Source organism: Solanum tuberosum, unplaced genomic scaffold, assembly GCF_000226075.1.
Source record: "Solanum tuberosum cultivar DM 1-3 516 R44 unplaced genomic scaffold, SolTub_3.0 scf00103, whole genome shotgun sequence".
NCBI classification, from domain to species: domain Eukaryota; kingdom Viridiplantae; phylum Streptophyta; class Magnoliopsida; order Solanales; family Solanaceae; genus Solanum; species Solanum tuberosum.
This window is the reverse complement of record NW_006239027.1, coordinates 1212064-1230935: the sequence shown is the minus strand read 5'-3', so window position 1 is coordinate 1230935 and position 18872 is coordinate 1212064. Positions and strand designations below refer to the sequence as shown.

Here is an 18872-nt window from a genome sequence, read left to right as displayed (position 1 = left end):
AAGTTGAGATTGGAAGTAAAGTTTTTAGAACCTCATAACTCTAATCCAAATCATTGTACAAGTCGAGTTGTGACAATAGGTGATAAATTACTTGTACAACCCTAGTGTACATCACTTGTCCCAAGGGAGCATTCCAAAGCAGCAAACATCTCAAGATTTTCCCATTCTAACAAAGACAAGGCTATACAGGCATCAAGCCCTACTTGGAGTTTGACCTACATAACATATACTAAAGGCCAATAAATTACAACTTTGATTTCAAGATTATCCAGGACCTACTTAAAATTCCAATAAACAAGAGTTTCTCCAAGATCATGGAAACTATCCATCAAATGCTATCCTTTGAACACAACATGTAGGCCGGGCTAAACTTTTACCTTCTCAATGATCATTGGAAGATCCAAGACATACCGAATGATGACTTGAAATCACCCCAAGTCGTAAATTGAAAGCATCTGACTGAAACTAGATGACTTTTACTTTGTATTAAAGTAGACTAGTCATGTTTGCCATCTGAATAATTTACCAGCCAATTTGCTCTCCAAACGACTGATGATGATAGTAGACGTTCAGTCTTCCATCCTGATGACTGAAGCTGTGACAGAGAATTGTGTAAGAAACAAGATACTTAGCTCAATCTAAAAACAGAAACTGCACAGCTAGCAAGTTATGGGAAATTTGGCATGACAAAATTGGCTTATATGTGGGAGGGTGCACCCATATGGTCAATGAAGTGAGAAGAGAACCATGAGATCTCATGTTCAAATCTCAGTGGAAGCAAAAAACACAAGGTGATCTCTTCTAATTTGCCTAAATCTTAACGGGTAAAGCAACCCGGTATCTGTGCTAGTGAGAGGTAGTAGGTACTCTGAGGATAAGACGAGGTGTGCACAAGTTAGCCCCAAACATCACTATCACAAAAAAATGTGGGTTGACTTCTTATCGGCATTTGCACTTCTCCTCTTCTACACCATTCGCCAGTTTTCACTTTTTTTCTTTTTGATAACAGTGGTGTCCGGGCCAACTTGCGTGCACCTCGACTAATTCCATGGGATACCTCCCACCATTTGCCAACTTCACTTTTCAGATACAAATTTTAGCATATGAACTGTTTCGTGATGACACATAATGGAACATCAACCTATTTAGGTGGCATTTGCTTCAAAATATTGATAAACTGATTTTTTCAAAAAAATTGGTAGTTGGCTATGCTTCAGTAATTGTAATTTGTAAAAGCAGTGAATATATTATGAAATTTCCTCTCTAAAAGGAGCTTCTGGTGTAGACAAATACCTTCAAAACAAAGACTTCATAATGCTTATCCATCCATGATTGGCCTTCCGAAGACATGGATCCTCCATCTTGATCATCTAGTTTTGCCATGACAAGAGCATGGATGAACGATTGTAATATATCAGCTCCCGCTGAATCCTTATGAGTAATAATCCTGATAATACCCCCTTTTTGTTGAAGTAAATATTTCTCTAGAAAGACGAAAGAGAAGATATAAGCGAAATTCTTAGCTCAAGTAGTTTAGCTTGAAAACATTTAATATATCTATCAACCTTTCTTGTAATGCGATCCAGCAGATTGTAATAGGTCAACCCTATCCATCAAAGACAATTTGTTACTTAACTACCCAAATATTCAACACACTGCTTTTTAACAATCTAGGAGCAGTATTGAAAGTGCATTAGGGAGCCACTTCAGAGAAAAATACATTAACCATAAAGTTTGAGTATAGGAAGCATATCAAGGTACCATTTAACAGAACATGCTATTCGAAGCTGGCTAATTAATATTACAAGCTTTTCGTTTGCATTTCAACATTACATGGTCATGAGTGATATCAATTAAGCCTTATCAAATGCAAAATAAAAGGGAAAGGATTTTAAGGAAAGAAACGATATTTAATCTTATGGATTTTTTTAATAAAGAATAAAATGTCTAGAAGATAACTATATAGGAATTTTCATTTTCCTACTTCAAATATATAATTTTTATTATCTCTAGATTACACCACTCTATACTGTTTGTATATCTTCAGCCTTTTCGACAATAAGAAGCAAATTTAATTGTTAGCAAGTAAAGAAGAAGAAGAAAATAATGTTTCTTCTCTGCTAGTACCACATTCAACAGATATGGATGCAAATTAGTATTAAGAAACATGAAAACTCACATAGCAAGGCTGTCAAGTGAAGAAACTCTGACACCTAAACGTACTTGCTTGTATAGAGAATCACCACCCTTTAAGTTCCACGAGGTCATCCATAAAGGTAGAACATGCTCCATGGAAGAGACCTTCTTTGGAGAGAGTACTGAAAACCAATGCATGAAACCTCCAGATAAGTGAACTAATGGTTTTTTGGATAAGTAACTGAACTAATGTTATTAGACATTAACCACAAGATTCACATATTTTTTTCTGCATGCATATTCAAAGACTCGTGCTTGCAACATTCAGCACACAGAGGAACTCTAATGGTTAATGATTCTATTGCAAAAAGCAAAAGCAACAAAAAATTTGAGTCATTTTAGATTCACAACATCATGAGATATTCCTACCCAGATGATATTCTAGGGCATGGATACAGTTATCCCTTCTGATGACTATGATAAAATTAAGATGATCTACTAACCTTGGCCTGTCTTGAGGAAATGTGATAAAACAATGGAGCATCTTTCACAGTTCAGAGTATTCAGCGAAAGACAACAGACAGCCTTGTAGTTTGCTGCGAGATGCATGGAGTTAGTATGGCTTGCATTTTAGAAAGCTTCAGCTTTGCATTTTATAACTCACAGAAACAGGGAATTCAAAGCAAAGCATAACTAACCATACATATGGAACATAGTAAGAGACAAAAAGGATATCCAAATGGGAAAGGAGTGGCCAATTGTGAGGCGTGCAAGAAGCATTCCTAAAGCCATTCCAATCATCGTAGCAAGAGTTTCTTGGCTTCCTTCCTATCAGAACAGGAAAAATGGATGCCAAGTCTGAGTAAAGGAATTCAGTTCTTTGACACCTTACTATCTTTTTGAAATGAATGCCACCATAAGATCTATCACAATACCTTTGCAGCTATATCTGCTGCATTGTTTTCAAGGGCAAAGTGCTGCGTCAAAGCTGCTCTAGTGGCTCCACTAGCAACACCAGCTAAATGGCAAGAAAATAGAGGAGATTTAGAGAATCAGCTCCATCAGTGCAGAGCATATTTGGCCTCATTAACCAGAAAATTCATCTTCTAGTAAAAGATTTAAAGCTTTAAGGCTAGCCACCAAGGTTAAAAACATGCTTCAAACTTCTTAAAATTGTTAGCAGAAAATAACCAGTATCTAAAATGGGATGAAGTTCATGAAAACCTAGAGATCATAAAGCTACTGCAATTAAAATCTCATAATATTCTAGTCAGAAGGACAAACAAAGAAAGCAGTCAAGAAGAAAGTGAAGATTATAACTCTAGAGCAAATAAGTAACTATTACTGTATGTATTATGTAATCTAAACTTCGAAAGTATTTAACAGGTAGAACAGTTATGAAGTGTAAGGCCAAACGATTAACAATCTTCTGCTGCAAAATTGAAGACCAATAGACCATACAAATATACAATATATGTGCAAGAGATCGGGATAGGGCGTTAAGCATTTTTCATTTGTGAAGTCGTGACTGAAATGCAGAGTTTGATACTTGACCTGTTATCTATCAGCTGCATTATGCAAGCTCTATTATAGCACTATTTGGAAGTAATAAGTCATGAATAGGGGACCGGAAGTGACTCCACGAGCAATTTGTGTGGAAGAAAGAATAGAAGAGGTTTTGAAGGAGAGGAGAGGGAATACTGCTACTGCAAATTATCATTCCAGTTTTTGCTCGTAAGGACTCTCAAACCTATATAGATGAGTGTACTGCTCGCAGAATGGAACCCTTGTACATGGGATTTGTCCTCCTTGTCAATAAGATCAATCTACTTATTCAACAAGGAAAAGGTGCGATCCACAGTAATTGACCCACACATGAAGGCGAAAAGTTCGTTCATGATGACAAGGACAGGAAACTGATCAGTGGCTGATTCTAATTTCCATTACCTAGGTGAAAGAAATAGTGCAATCATCTTTTAGATGTCAAAGCTCTTAATCTTAGATAAGACTACAATGAGAAGACTTATTGTTTCTGTGACAAATGCTGATGTGAAATTTTGAATATTTTAGGCACTTTAACAGAGATATCGTCGTGGAACAGGAGCTGATTAACCTTTCCCACAATGTTGGATTCACATACTGCAAGAAACTAGTTTTTAGAAAAAGAAAGTTCAATAGCTTTATATCTATTTTGTACAACTCTTGGAACAAGGGACTAGACTAGTTTTTTTGAAAAGAAAGTTTGATACCTTTATGTCTATTTTATGTGACTCTTGGAACAAAGGACTAGACGATTGAGTAAGAGCAACTCAACGATATAGCATCTTTTCAAAACTTGTGTTTCATTTTAAATATATACTATGAGATTCACCCATGTAATAAATCAAGACACAACAGATCAAGATAGTAAAGGGAAGCATCTTTACATTGAATTACAAAGCGCATTTAGTACTTTCGGCAGGGTGAAGGATCTGATATATCAGACAATTCATGCTAACCGCCCCAACCCTAAAAAACAAAAGGCATTAGACAAACAGGTCATGCTAGACACAGGCAGACTTTACACTTTCTTTTATTAGAGGATAAGTGAACGATATTGCCATTTCAAAGAGCAGATAATTCACTTACTGAATGACCTTGATAAGCTCCCTATGCAGACGATGAACACAAAAGCTGATGGAAATAAAGGAGATACAAGATCCATCAACATTCCTGCAAGAAATGCAAATGATTTTATTGTCATTGAGCGTTTCAGGAATGACAACAGAAGCACAAAGCAATGTCATTTGACCTTCTAGAAACTGTTCTCTAATATTAAATAATTTGTTGCTGCATTTCTAAACTTAATAAATCAATTAAAATTACAAGAATAACCAGTGCCCCATCACTTATACTCCCTTTGTCCCAATTTATATGACACTCTTTCCTTTATTGAATGTCCTAAAATATTTTGCACCATCCAACTTCTACACAACTTCTAATTTTCTTTTTTTGATAAAGACACAACTTCTAATTTTCAATAATTCAAATTCACTAAACTGTTCAAATAAATTTTGATGTGACATCTTCTCTATCGACCAAATTTTTCTACCATTAATTTACAATTTTCTTCTACTGTCACTAGAAACAAATGCATGTCAAAGAACATCTTAAACTCCATGGCCACTGGCCAGTCAAACATCATCATATAGTAATGGGATACACCAAAATAGGAAGTATATTTTCATATAATTTCGATACAAAGAACAAAAGTGACTAGAGTTAACACAAAATACAGGTGAAAGAGCATACCAAGATCATTCATGAGATCTGCCACCAAACGCCACATTTTGGCATTGCTGTCTAAATTAGAACCCTGAAAAAGAAAGCAACCACACCAGTCATTTTCAAACAAGTATTTAATATTCAATCAACATTAATAGGACACTTGGTGTAAGAGGCAGGTCAAAAAATACTGTCCGAAGGAATGTTCTATTTAGCCCCATACTATGCTGCAATCACAACTATCTTAGTGGAAAAGAAATCATCATTTCATTCATTTCCTTCCTTTATGGGGAAGGAGCGTTGGTTTGTCATATATTTCACGTAGAGCCGGTAATGAAATGTTAAGAGTGCAAGTCTGATGAGAAATCGTTTATCCTCGAAGAAATGAGATGCTTCTGTAGCTTCAGTTTTTAAAGGAATCAAGACATGCATTATTTGATAATTGATACCATAGGATCAATATGATACTGGAAAACTATGCCAGAGAGAAAAGAACGAAACCTGGTAACAAGTGAACAAGACACCTCCAAGCATTCCAGTTAAATCTCGCAAGAACCACTGGAACATTTTTAATTTTTTCAAAAACATTGTCATCAAACTAGTATACAATGTAAAGTGCAATGAACAAAATAATGTCGGACTCCACCTGAAACGTTGCCCCAATAACAGTAGCCGATTTCTCACCAACGCCTATAGCACTTAGAAGAGCCTATATTTGTTTGAGCAGGTGAATTAGCCTTTAATATCACAAGTTACTCACATTAATACTGATATTCTCTTACTTGTGTAGAGAGCATCATCCGCACATACGTAGAAAGCCCCTGCAGTAATATAACAATAACATGAAAACAGAAAGATAACACCGCCCTCAACACCAATTGAGAAACAGAAAATTAATTTTATGGGCAACAAGTCTAACCTGCAATGAATCCCATACTTGAAAAGGAAAATAGTCTGGAGTAACACTAGTTGGATACCCCTGTAAATAAATTGAAAAAACAAAAAGAATAATCAGACAGAATAATCGATACAGATGAAACACACTCGACATCTCTTGCTCCAAAGAAAAAGAAGCAAACTTCATGAATCATTTCCATAAAAATTAATTAATTTTTTTTTTTTTACTCATACTCCATTAAACCAATACTATTACATAACTGTTTATCTAACCTTATGCATCATTTCTCTACTAACATAATAAAAATCAAATCTTTTGACCTTTTCCTATACACCTCCATTCAACCAAATATCTCAGAACTGTTTCAACTTGGTAAACATTTTCCTTAAATCACCAAAAAAATCAAATCTTTTTTTCATATTTTGTTAAAATACCATTCAACTAAAATACTTTCACTTTCCTAAATATTCTTACACTCTTAAACAAACAATTAAACGTTAATGAGTTCATAATCATGCCTCATTAGTACTTATGTAACAATGTGTGTGCAGCTTTAATATAAATACTCCCTCTGCTTCAATTTATATGCTTGATTTTAACTTGACACGAAATTTAAGAAAAAAATACGCAAATTGCAGTAAAATGTGCATTTTTTTAAGCTGACTAAAAAGGAAATTAAGACGAACAAATTGAAACGGAGCAGTATAATTTTTCAAATTTTTAACTGTGGGAGTATAATTTTGAGTTTAAGAGACCGGAAAACTTGCCTCAGGAACGAAAGCTTGGAGAATTCTTTGAGAGATATGAGTGAATGCGTTACTGGATCTTTGGATGGAGATCGAAGAATGAGAAGTGGAAGTTATGGTGGCCGTCTTCGTGAGTTTCGTCGACGAAGTTCCGTTCCATTCTTCGATCATCATCGCCGGCTCCGCCGCCGGCGCCGGAGAAGTGGAATTCACCTTTTGATCTCCCTCCATTGTGTTCGCCGGCGAGAAGTCAAACTGAAAGTCCTCCTTTTGATATAAAGAAAAGAAAAAGGAGTGAAAAATAAATAAGAATAGAGTAGTTATTATTTTTTTCAAAATTATCATTTTCTTTAATTTAATGTGCTTCTCGAAATCCATTAAAGTTGTGTTAAAGACTTAAGGACGTGACATTAGATAAGTGGTTACGAAGGATACATATTAGGATTAGTTAGTTGAGCGTTGTCTAGATTATTCCTCTTTACTATTAGTGGTATTTTCGTACTATTCGTAGTAATACACTTTGATTATGTTTGTAACTTGTTATGACTATTGTTTAGGATGATTTGTCAAATTGTCTGTAGTATTTTGTCATGACTGTCTTCATTTATGTTATTTCTATCTAGTCTATTTGGATTGTTTTTTTTTAGTCGAGGGTCTATCAGAAACAGTCTCTCTACTTTAAAAATAGTGATAAGATATGTGTTCATTTTACCCTTCCCCGACCTTACTTTGCAGAATTTTGTCATGACTGTCTTCATTTATGTTATTTCTATCTAGTCTATTTGGACTGTTTTTTTTTTAGTCGAGGGTCTATCGGAAACAGCCTCTCTACTTTTAAAATAGTGATAAGATATGTGTTCATTTTACCCTTCCCCGACCTTACTTTGCAGAATTACATAGGATTTATTTATTTATTTATTTCGAAATGGAAGGATTAATTAATGTCTGTTGTTCTTTATTATTTCCATCATTTCGTTTAAGTGATTTATAAAAAAATAACACACTAATTAAAAGAATCACTTAATAATATTAATTAAAAAACACTTTAAAAAAAATTACTCTAAAATGTAAAGATCAACGCTAGAAGGAGGGGTTGAACCTCCGACCTTGTGGTTAACAGCCACACGCTCTAACCAACTGAGCTATTCCAGCTTTGTGTTGTTAGAGTTGAAAACAAATAATTTTATACGATGAGTAAATATTTTTTACGTTCAATTGCTTAAACTAAAAATAATCGGTAAATGTATAATATGTGTATAATCTGTACAAACCAGGTTAGACAAAGGCGTTAAGAAATAATTAAATATTTTACATTGATAATTGATTTCCTCTATATAGCTTTTTAATAAAGTCAATTTTGTATCGTTTAAACAAAGACAACTTTATACTCAACATACTGTCTTTATTGGTTTAAAAAAATTCTTCTATTTAATCATACTGTTCTTTCACTGTGAATCCTTTGAAAACTTGGCTGAATACAGTAGTCACAATGCATGATAAAAATCTGGCTCTTCTTTTAAGGAGATTTGAAAATATTACTCCTCCACCAAAAAGAGCATACCCCATTTACTCAAATTTCAAATTTTTTCTCCTACTTTTCTCATTAGTCCATTTAAAAAATAATGTCTCTTTTCCTTTTTAGCAACTCTTTAGTTTCAACTGTTCACGTAACATGTTTATACTGTCAACGTAACATGTTTATGACCACAAGATTTTAATACATTCTTGATTCTACATATCTTTTAGCTTAAGACCACAATATTCGAAAGTCTTATTTTCCTTCTTAAACTTCGTGTCAATTCAAAACTCTGTCACAATTAAGAGGCTCATTTTCCACATTCATAAGTAACTCAGATCACTCTATTTTCATATCTTTCATCATGTCATGTTCTAGCAAAATCTTTCTATTTTTTCTTTCATTTCTTCTAATTCATCCACTTGAATCTGTTCCAAGTATCATCCCATTAAATGGTTCATGTACTGATAAATGTGGCAATATTGTCCTAAAATATCCCTTTGGTTCTGGTTTTGGTTGTGGACATCCTGCATTTTCAAGATTCATAAAATGCACTACTTCTGGAGTTCTCCAATTTTCCACTACCTCTGGGATTTACACTATCTCCTCACTAGACTACTCAACCAACACATTTGTTCTAACTGACCCCTTTATGTCAACATGTTCCTCAATGCAGAATTCAGGCAGTTTTACATTGGATCATTATGATTCAAGTTCAACTCCCTTTAGTATTATGAAACAAAACATGTTTGTTTTACTAGGATGTTCAACAACATCTGCTGTGTTTGATCCAAAACAGGACTTGTGTGATAGCGGTTCGGGTTCTAATGTATGCAGGGGAATGTATTCTTGCAAAGGGGTGACTGGGATTGGATTAGAACCAAATGATCCAATTTCAACATGTTGTGTTTATGATCCACCAGTTCCTGTTGGTTCAGGTTATGGTTTGAACTTGCCTAGGCTTCAGTGTTCTTCGTATTCATCGATATATGGTTTTGGAGGTGATGAAGGAGATCCTATGAAATGGGAGTTTGGGATATCTTTGCAGTATAATAATTCATATTATGTTGATGAGTCTTGCAAGAACTGTGAGGATAGTGGTGGATTTTGTGGTTTTTCTGGTGCAGATGAGTCTTTTGCTTGCATTTGTAGGAATGGTGTTAACACTACTATTAATTGCTATGGAAGAGGTTTGTTGAATTTTTTTTTTACTAATCTGTTGATTACTCGATTATCGTATTGTTTTGTTACTATCTGGTTGTCTTTGTTGTTATCTGTTGTTTCTTGTACTTCGGTTACTTTTCTCGTTGGGATGCTTTGAAATGTTTTATCCCGAGTCAAGAGTCTATCGGAAATAGTCAACTAATAATGTGTTTATGATGTGATCAGGATATGCTTTGAGTGGGACATGGAGACACAAGATTCAAACAGGAATGAGTATTGGAGGTAAAGGCAATTCCTTTTTTTCTAGTTTCCTCTGTCCAAAGTTTTATACTTTTTGGACCAAAAAGTCTTCTTTAGTTGAAATTTTTTGCTAACTGTATTGTGCTTTTACATTACTGTTTCTGTCCTAAAAAGATAAAAAAAAATTATCAACATGATTTGTCAAGTTGTCTATACTTTTTGTCATTGCTTCTTCACTTCCATTGTTTTTTTTTGTACTGCTTTGGATTGTTTTTTACTCCTTGAGGTGAAGATCTGTCGAAAACAGTCTCTCTACTTCCAAGGTAAGAGTAAGGTCTACGTACACAATCACATGTATAGCACAAGATGCATCTGAGTTTTATTTATTTAAGAGAGAACGGAGGGTCAATTGAAAGGCTTCCTCTCTCCTAGTGTTGTTACGGTGTTGGTGCATGGAATTGAACCTTTTTCGTTCAACACGTGTTGAAGTTTCACTTACCAAATTCCATGAACAGATTTCAGAAGATTAATTGTCGACCTCAACTTGTTTGGGACTGAGACGTAGTTATTGTTGTGAACTGTTTCTTATTCTTTGCTGCTTTTTTTTTTCCTCAGGAATCTTATTCTTTTGGATGATGATGCTTTTCATCTAAGAGGCAGAAGAGATCTTGTTCAAAAAATTTCAGGACTATGAAATGAAGTGCAAACAGTCCATATACTATCTATGAGATTCATGTCAACCAAGATTAGACTAATAAAATTACTTTATGTTGATCAGAAGCCTAGAAATTTGGCTCTGAGATTAAATTATTGTTGCTTCTCAATATCAATTCCATGGCTTCAGGGTTAACATCAAGAATATTGTGTTTACTTATTACACCTCTCGTTTACTGAGGACAAAATCCTAGATAAAAAGGTTTGGAGGTCGAGAATTAGGATAAAAGGTTAATAGGTAGTCGAGCTTCCTAGCACCTTTATGTGGGGGGGCTCAGCTTCTCTTCCCCTTTTCTCCGTATTAGTAGTATTCTTGTTCAGCTTGCGTAGTATCTTCTACTTCATCCATTGTACATGTTACTTCTTTGGCGGTGTCCATCTTGCTATTTTGCTGCCGTTATTTTTTTTCTTTCTAGCCTATCTTAGTATCTTGTTTTAGTTGCTTTGTATCTTGCTAGTGTGGTGTCATATATATTTTTTGCTTGCAAACATGCTTTGAATTCCTTTATTTTGAGTCAAAGGTCTATCGAAAACAACCTCTCTACTCTACAAAGATATGACAAAATTTACGTACATCCTACCCTTGCTAGACTCCACAAGATTACAGTTGTTATTACATGTTTAAGTCTTGCTACATATTTTCTTCTTGGCCAGCTAGCACATGAGTTGAAACTCGATGGATGATAAGTCTGCCCCTCTACCCTTCTCTAATTAATATTAGACTTTTGTCCATGGCAAGATTCAAACTTGTGACATGCACCTAACCACACATCACGTGCTGCATTTTTTCCACTGAACGGAAGCCCTGCAGCAGTCTTACCACATTTTGTTTCACTAGTCAATTACTCAAACAAGATTTAGTAATCAAACACAAATAAGATTAATCAGAAGGGGGAAAGCAAAACTGCAAGATTTAGCAATTTTTCTGTATGGACTTTCAAATATTTCGAACCAGAGGAAATTTCTGCAAGACAATCTGAACGACAAACTAGCCTCCAGAGCAATACAAAAACTACAGTGCTACAAAATGGAAAAAACAAGATTCTACTGACCCTTTGATGGAGCTGTCAACACTAAACCATCAATTCACAACATGAACAAAAATTTAAAGACCCTTCTCAAGCATTGCCCTAACCCTCATTGGAAGCCCATACAGACGAATGAATCCTGCAGCATCGGCTTGATTGTAGATATCCCCACTCTCAAATGATGAGATATCTTGTCTGTACAAACTATTAGGACTTTGACGACCTGTCACTGAAACTGATCCTTTGTATAGTTTGAGAGTAACTGAACCTGTTGTAGTCTTGGTAATATTCTCCATGAAAGCATCCATTGACTCGCGAAGTGGATCAAACCACCTGCCAGCATAAACTAATTCCGCATATTTGAGGGCCAGAGAATCCTTGACTTGGATTGTTTCACGATCAAGTGTAAGAGACTCAAGTTCTTGCACAGCTGAGAAAAGGATAGTTCCCCCAGGGGTTTCATATACTCCACGGCTCTTCATTCCAACGAGCCGATTTTCAACCATGTCTATTCGCCCAATTCCATGTCTTCCGCCAATTTCATTTAGCTGAGAAAGAAGAGTTGCGGGAGAGAGCTCCTTTCCATTTACTGAAACAGGAATACCAGCGACAATCCCAATATTCACATACCTGAACAGTTAGAAGTAGTTTTGAAAGTGAGAAAGAAATGCATTAGATCTTATCACTTCAATAAATGAGAAAATCGAAATAAATTATTCTTACTCAGGTTGATCAGGTGCATCTTGGGGGTCAACTGACATCATATACATATCCTTCATTGGCTCATTTGCAGGGTCCTCCAGAATATCTCCCTTCAAATACCATTTTGAAATGAGTTTTTTGGTATATTCAGTTATCCACATGATCATACTTCAATATTTCTTCAAACTTACCTGAATAGGGTCGATGGGCAATCAGGAAGGCCCATGACCTAAGTTGGTGGGCTCCATTGCACTTTGGAGGTGCCCATCTAAGTTCCGCCGAAGTGGCAGAGCCTACGTCATAACATTTTCTTAATTTTTGATGTTTTAGTTTCTTATTCCTTGTTTACTAAAGAAATTAGTAAAACTTATTAAGAGTGGAGATTTATCTTCTATGTGATTCATTTACCGATTATGATAATCCTATAAAAATCTCAATTAAGACTGGTACCCTTCATAGCACTCTGTTTTACACATTATATATACCACTGGTCCTAGGAAAGATGAGCCTGTGGATTTCACCAAAATTCTTAGCGAAAAGAAAAAAGTTACAACAGAAATGAAGAAAAAGCATGAAGCTGAAGTTGAGACAAAATTTGATATATCGACAAGAACAAATAGGAGATGAAAAAAGTTTCAACTTCTCAACCAAGTCAGTGGATATAGAACGATCAGCTACTAGATGAATATCACAAGCTACACAAGATCAACACAAACTATAATTACCTCGTGACTAAGATGCCACAAGTTTCTGTCTCTGCTATAGATAGATTTCTTTGTCACAGGAACTGGTACATTGTGCTTCTTAGCATATTCAATAGCATCCTCTCTTCCTGTAATTTCCCATTCCCTCCAAGGGGCAACAACACTGAGTTCAGGATTCAGAGCAAAGAATGTCAGCTCAAAACGGACCTGTAGTGGTAAAGAAGCATAGTTGAATAAGATGAGTTCATTAAGCAGTCCCCTGGGCTCAGAAAAATAGGTTTAAGATAATGCTGCAGAGTTGATGATCCGATAAATTGCGATAGTAATGTTAAAAGAAGATCCAGGATAATACCTGATCATTTCCCTTCCCTGTGCATCCATGAGAAACAGCATCAGCTCCAACCTCTCTGGCAACATCAACCATTGCCTGTATTTATCAGCTAAATTTCAGAGTCCAACCCGAATTTCAGGCAATGAAAGCACCGATGCTAAAATGCGGATGTTCACTTAATCAATTGTTATATCTGCTTCATAACTGGACTGTTAGTAGGACAGTTATAGTGGACCAATATATGACCATGAAAAGTTTGGCACCCCGATCGCATAGTGAAGATGTCCGTGCTAGTACTTTACTAGCAGTTTCATCTTTCTGGAAATGTTAATGCTTGATGTACAAAACACATTTAATATAGGGAAAGAATAGAAACTAGTAGCAGACACTTAAAAGATAAAAAATGCACCAAAAGAAATTTTCATACTGAACACGAATCATGAAGAAACAAAAATGACTTCCATCAGAATTCCTACAAATGCAAGTTTCATCATTTCTTCATTTTGGTGTACCTTTGAATCCTTGACCTTTTTTATGTTTTTAAGAATTTCAATTTCTGATTTTGTTCTTCCATGAGAAGCCCAGCTGTAAATACTGGCAAATTCTTCAGCCTTCTACCATACATGTTAACAAACTATTTGTTTCGCTGCAGGTTAGGCAATTATATAGAGGAAACACCAGCCTGAGCTGGTTTTGCAGACAGTTTTCCAGAAAATGCTACTGCATAAGCATTTTACACCAGAAAAGAATGCAACTATGTCTATCAAAGTTAATATTTCCTCCTATATAGACAGGTCGCTTCTGAGAGGTCAACCTGAACTCAACCGGAGGAAATTCATCATGGGTGCTACATATGTCTCCCTGGCTATGTTGCTTGGATCCTATAAAAATTTTGTTGAACCCGTGTAGCTCAATTTTGGAGGAGCCTGCAAAAAGCCCCAGATTTCTATAACATTCCCCCAAAAAGTAATGTTTCCTCTCATACAGTCAGGTCGCATTTTGAGAGGCAAACCTGAATCCAACCAGAGGAAATTCATCTAGGGTGCTGTATACGTCTCCCAAGCAAACAACAGCCAGAGAGACAGCAAGAAGCCCCATAAGTGACTCAGAGACAGACATATTACTTTTTCCAAAACAATGCCTATTTTCCAGAATATTGATTCTCTTTAATGCATGCACAAATATGGTGCATATGACACCTTCATTAACTGACTAGGTTTGTTAAGTGCCTACCTACATCCAGTGAAGCACCAAATCGGGATTTCTCCAAAATCCTCCACATTTAATATCCTTGAGAAGTTGCTTAAGATGTATAATAACAAGCTTAGTCCAATTATTGGAATGATTACCTAGAATCCTTGCACAAGTTCAATCTGGCTCAAGAATTATCGATCAAGACCCTATACATCATTCGCTCACAAGTTCAATTTTCACGGAAAGAGCAGTTGGGCCTGTGATTTTGTCTAATTGACTGTGTGATTGTGACTCCTTTTTCTTTCTTCTCCTTTTACATTCTTTCGTTTTAAGCTTTTGTTTTAGGAAAAATTACCACTTAAAAATGAACTATGCAGAAGAAAGTCCCTGTCAGGAAACAAAACTTGGGTACTATACAAACTAACTATACATAATTCAAATATAGAGGAACTTAATTGCATAACCTGCTTAATAAGAGCAAAAATTGTCCACTATCCTTGGTTGGGTGCCAAAAAATGCATACTGACCAGAGACAAAAATGGGATTAAGACGAAACTTGTATTAAACCTCTGTTTAGTTGGCAAACAAACATGAACTTCTCCAACAGAAACTCTTTCCTCTCTTTTCCTGGGAAGGTTTGGGGTTGTTCATGGAAAGGGACAATGACCAAAAAAGATTCAATTTAGTTCACCTTAGCAATAACCGGGCGGGCCATTGATGTCCCAAGCAAGTATTTCCTTTCATAGATAGCACCAGCTCGCAGACAGGGAAATATGTAATCTTTCACAAATTCTTCTTGCAAATCCTTCACCACTAATTGACAAGCCCCACTAGCCTTGGCCTTTGCCTCCAAGCCTTCCAATTCCTTAATCCCCTGAGAAAGTAATAATTCATCTCAGACATGAATTCTACAAAAAGAAACTTAATTGTTTGACTGTTAAATTTTATGCACTATAACTCTATATATTTTTGCTGAACAAGAACGTAAGAACCAATAAGTGACTAGAGAGAAAAGCATACTTGACCAACATCTGCAGTGAAACAGACAACTTCACAGCCATAGTTCTCCCTGCAAAATGAAAAAGAATACTAAGAAATAGACGAAGGAATGAAAACATGGTATACATACCATGCAACATAATTGTTCACTTATTTTGTCATTTTGATTATCATGGAGTTTTATATTTAACTTTCTGGATTACTTGGATACCTTCCCAATAACCTATCAAAATTATCTTCTTTTGAAAAGAAAAAAATAAGCTAGTAATTATCTGTAAGCTGAAGCTGTTTTCATTCCCTAAAGTCCATTTCTATACACAAGAAGTACCGTGTTCTTATATTTTGACAGGCTTTTCTCTTTCTACATGTACTTTGAAATCAGATATATGTTGCAAACAGAACAAGGTTACAGAGTTTCCATCTTGTAAAACGGACATACAAGATAAATTTCTAGCAACTTTTCCAGAACTAACACATACTGCTGAAAGTGGTAACCAACATTTGAGGCCAACCCAACATATATTCGGAGAGTTACAGTTAAACACATGACACAACAAAGGAACATATCCTAGGCCCAAAATACTGTAAAAGAAAATTCAGCAGATCAGAAAGGAGCTACCTTAGCCAAGGTACAATAACTGAAGTGTCCAAGCCACCGCTATAAGCAAGAACCACTTTGTTCAATTTTTTGCGAAGAGGTTTTTCCAAAACAACAGTGGAGCTTGTTGTTGCTTTGTCATTGCCCAAGACTGCCTGGATAGCTGCAATATTCAGGTAATTTTTCATCATTACCTATACACTAAAAATCGGCGACTAAAACTGTCAAAGCCAACCAGGCAAGTTCTTTGATGGCACCCCTAATGGGTTGCACAATGAAGTTTCTATGGATGAACATATAAATCTCATGGCTGAGTTCGACAGTCATTCTCTGCAGTATCTGCAGAAAAAGATCAACTTTCTACACCATTCAAAGTTGCCTAGCAATATGAAATACTGAAAACAGGAAATTGGACATGCCTTGAGCATTTTTAAAACAAAAAGGTAAATCAACAGAGTGGCCTCGATTTTTGCATTATGTAAAATGTTTTCCAGTAAAACCATTTTCCTTGATTTTCCAATATTTGGTTGCTGCAGCTGTGGAAAATATTCTCTTTAAGAGGAAAAATAGCTAAAGTCCACCAAAGTCATTTTCCACTCAAATCCTGATCCTACAGACATGTCAACATTTCTCTACCATACTTATGATCAACGAACAATATTCCCATGCCCCAAAACTCTACCCCCAGCCTACACCACAATCACATTCCTCCAACTTCATATCCAACCAAACATCAAAAAATGAGGAAAATATTTCTCATGGAAAACATTCTCCACTAAGTAGGATCTTTGTATGGGTTCCTTATGTTCTACTATATACAGAGACATGCAATGCTAATATAGGTGTATGCAGAGATATTTAAATGCTAATAAAGACCAACGTGTTAGAAGTTAGAACAAAAATTCACCAAAATTACACACATGAGCACCTAATTTAGCTTGACTGAATCATGATTCTTGACTGGGAAAAGATGTGTACTTGGAAGTCGATATGATAATTTCGTATAGAACAAAAATCATTTCAACTTCACAAGAACATGAATGAAGACAAAATGTATTCCCCTATAAAGATTAGATTTTTCTTAAAGAATACTGCTTCAGAATAGCAATAATTTAAGGCCCACTTGGTACCAACACAAATCCACTGCCACAAATCATTTAGCCACATCAGAAACTGATAACATTAAAAACTGTAAACCATATGATCATCTGACCTTAAACCTTAAGTCGCCACCAACCATTTAACAAAAACATATTTCCACAAGCTAGAACCAAGACAAGAAAAAGAACAAAGCTCACACATGAATGGACGTGTTTCAGACTTATATAATCTATCAAAAAACCAAATAACAACAACAAATCCAGTGTGATCCCACAAGTGGGGTCTAGGGATGGTGGGGGTGTACGCAGACCTTATCACTATCCACAAGAGGTTGTTTCTGATAGAAACTCGGCTCAAGAAAATATTTTTTCAAAGCAGGATTGACAAAAAACTTAAATAACAAGCTAATAAAAACTACCATGAGTGGCACAAGGGGAAGCAAAGCTAGAACTGCTACGAGCAATCGCAACACCATTAAATTCACTAGCTTTTACACCAAGCTGCAATAACACAACAGAATAAAACACAAACAAACAAACCCCGTCAGCAAAATTTCATTCAACTAAAAAAAACATTGAAAAAGATCCAATAAATTAAAGGGTATCAAGAACCTCTTGCAAAGAATCCAACTTTTTTGAACACCAAAACTTATCCTGAATCCTAGGTGAACCTGCATTTACAAAAGGGTCATAAAAAATAGGTCCAAAAATCAATCTTTACAAGATTAAAACCATTTCTGACAACACAAACACCCAAAAAAGTGAAAAATTTATACTTTTTACAGAGCCCCTGAACAGAAGATTGACAGAAGAACATGAAGAAATCGCTTGAACTTGAGCCATCCAGTAGGATTACTTTACAAAAAATTGATAAATCTTCAAGAAAAGTTGATTCTACAAATGGAGGCAGAGGAAGAAAGTGGCAGTGAAGAAAAGTATGGAAGCAAAACAGCCAATAAGCAAAGAGTAGGTTTCATTTAGGGGTGTTGCACTTGAAAAAAAAATAGAAAAAAAATAATTAAAAAAATTGAAATTTATTTACAATAAAACAAAAAAAGAATATACATAAAGCAACTTTTCTAACTTTATCATAAGATATAAAGTTATAAGTTACAGTTTCGCGATAGTTCTATTATCCTAACTAGGGGTGTTCACGGATTGGTTTGGATCGGTTATTGATCAAAACCAAAACCAAACCACCTTAATCAGTTTTAAAATTATCAAAACCAAACCAAACCAAATATAATATACATTTATCGGTTTGATTATTATCGGTTTCGGTTTGGTTTGGTTCGGTTATTCGGTTATTAACCATACACAAAAATAAAAGAAACAATTCAATTAAAATGTGAAAAAAGTGACAACAATCCATTCAAAACGAAAAGTAGTTAGAATGACTTAAATTACTAAACTTTCAATCACTAAATTTACTATCAATAAAGCTTTAAATTTCACTATATTGACCTAGAAGGAAGAGACAATAACATTTTCAGTCCCACAAAAAATTGACATAGACACTCATATACATGAAATCAATA

The 18872-nt window shown here is 35.3% G+C and overlaps 3 protein-coding genes and 1 non-coding gene across 4 annotated transcripts; 1 reads left to right on the top strand and 3 right to left on the bottom strand.

The window, feature by feature from the left end:
• Positions 1-3: 3 nt before the first annotated feature.
• LOC102596763 (protein root UVB sensitive 3) lies at positions 4-7344 on the bottom strand. Its single transcript, XM_006348628.2, has 14 exons — positions 7066-7344; positions 6320-6379; positions 6183-6221; positions 6047-6109; positions 5902-5958; positions 5428-5491; positions 4765-4848; positions 3072-3154; positions 2835-2964; positions 2640-2732; positions 2180-2318; positions 1566-1606; positions 1294-1484; positions 4-595 (listed from the first exon to the last, which is right to left on the bottom strand). Exons 1-14 carry the CDS (start codon positions 7273-7275, stop codon positions 497-499), a joined length of 1353 nt encoding a protein of 450 aa, XP_006348690.1. The 5' UTR covers positions 7276-7344; the 3' UTR covers positions 4-496.
• A 778-nt stretch (positions 7345-8122) lies between these two features.
• On the bottom strand, positions 8123-8196 carry TRNAN-GUU (transfer RNA asparagine (anticodon GUU)). Its single transcript has one exon. It is a non-coding gene; the product is annotated as a tRNA-Asn (tRNA).
• A 640-nt stretch (positions 8197-8836) lies between these two features.
• On the top strand, positions 8837-11064 carry LOC102596429 (uncharacterized). Its single transcript, XM_006348627.2, has 3 exons — positions 8837-9750; positions 9950-10006; positions 10580-11064. Exons 1-3 carry the CDS (start codon positions 8925-8927, stop codon positions 10615-10617), a joined length of 921 nt encoding a protein of 306 aa, XP_006348689.1. The 5' UTR covers positions 8837-8924; the 3' UTR covers positions 10618-11064.
• A 509-nt stretch (positions 11065-11573) lies between these two features.
• On the bottom strand, positions 11574-18298 carry LOC102596102 (argininosuccinate synthase, chloroplastic). The gene is made up of 10 exons (XM_006348626.2): positions 18111-18298; positions 17947-18005; positions 17754-17835; positions 16256-16397; positions 15658-15706; positions 15329-15511; positions 13465-13539; positions 13134-13319; positions 12430-12518; positions 11574-12336 (listed from the first exon to the last, which is right to left on the bottom strand). The coding sequence occupies exons 1-10, from the start codon at positions 18175-18177 to the stop codon at positions 11784-11786; spliced, it is 1485 nt and encodes a 494-aa protein (XP_006348688.1). The 5' UTR covers positions 18178-18298; the 3' UTR covers positions 11574-11783.
• Between the last annotated feature and the right edge of the window lie 574 nt (positions 18299-18872).

What these genes read in the sequence shown, in the direction of transcription:
- LOC102596102 (XM_006348626.2), bottom strand. Translation starts at nt 18,177, where the DNA reads ATGGCTCAAGTTCAAGCGATTTCTTCATGTTCTTCTGTCAATCTTCTG. An exon ending in TCACTGCAGATGTTGGTCAA is followed by an intron (nt 15,512 to 15,657) that starts GTATGCTTTTCT and finishes TTACTTTCTCAG; the next exon opens with GGGATTAAGGAATTGGAAGG. An exon ending in TGTGGCATCTTAGTCACGAG is followed by an intron (nt 12,519 to 13,133) that starts GTAATTATAGTT and finishes TGGTATTTGAAG; the next exon opens with GGAGATATTCTGGAGGACCC.
- LOC102596429 (XM_006348627.2), top strand. Translation starts at nt 8,925, where the DNA reads ATGTCATGTTCTAGCAAAATCTTTCTATTTTTTCTTTCATTTCTTCTA. An exon ending in TATTAATTGCTATGGAAGAG is followed by an intron (nt 9,751 to 9,949) that starts GTTTGTTGAATT and finishes TGATGTGATCAG; the next exon opens with GATATGCTTTGAGTGGGACA. An exon ending in AACAGGAATGAGTATTGGAG is followed by an intron (nt 10,007 to 10,579) that starts GTAAAGGCAATT and finishes TTTTTTCCTCAG; the next exon opens with GAATCTTATTCTTTTGGATG.
- LOC102596763 (XM_006348628.2), bottom strand. Translation starts at nt 7,275, where the DNA reads ATGGAGGGAGATCAAAAGGTGAATTCCACTTCTCCGGCGCCGGCGGCG. An exon ending in TCCAAGCTTTCGTTCCTGAG is followed by an intron (nt 6,380 to 7,065) that starts GCAAGTTTTCCG and finishes ATTTATTTACAG; the next exon opens with GGGTATCCAACTAGTGTTAC. An exon ending in GAGCTTATCAAGGTCATTCA is followed by an intron (nt 3,155 to 4,764) that starts GTAAGTGAATTA and finishes CTTGCCATTTAG; the next exon opens with CTGGTGTTGCTAGTGGAGCC.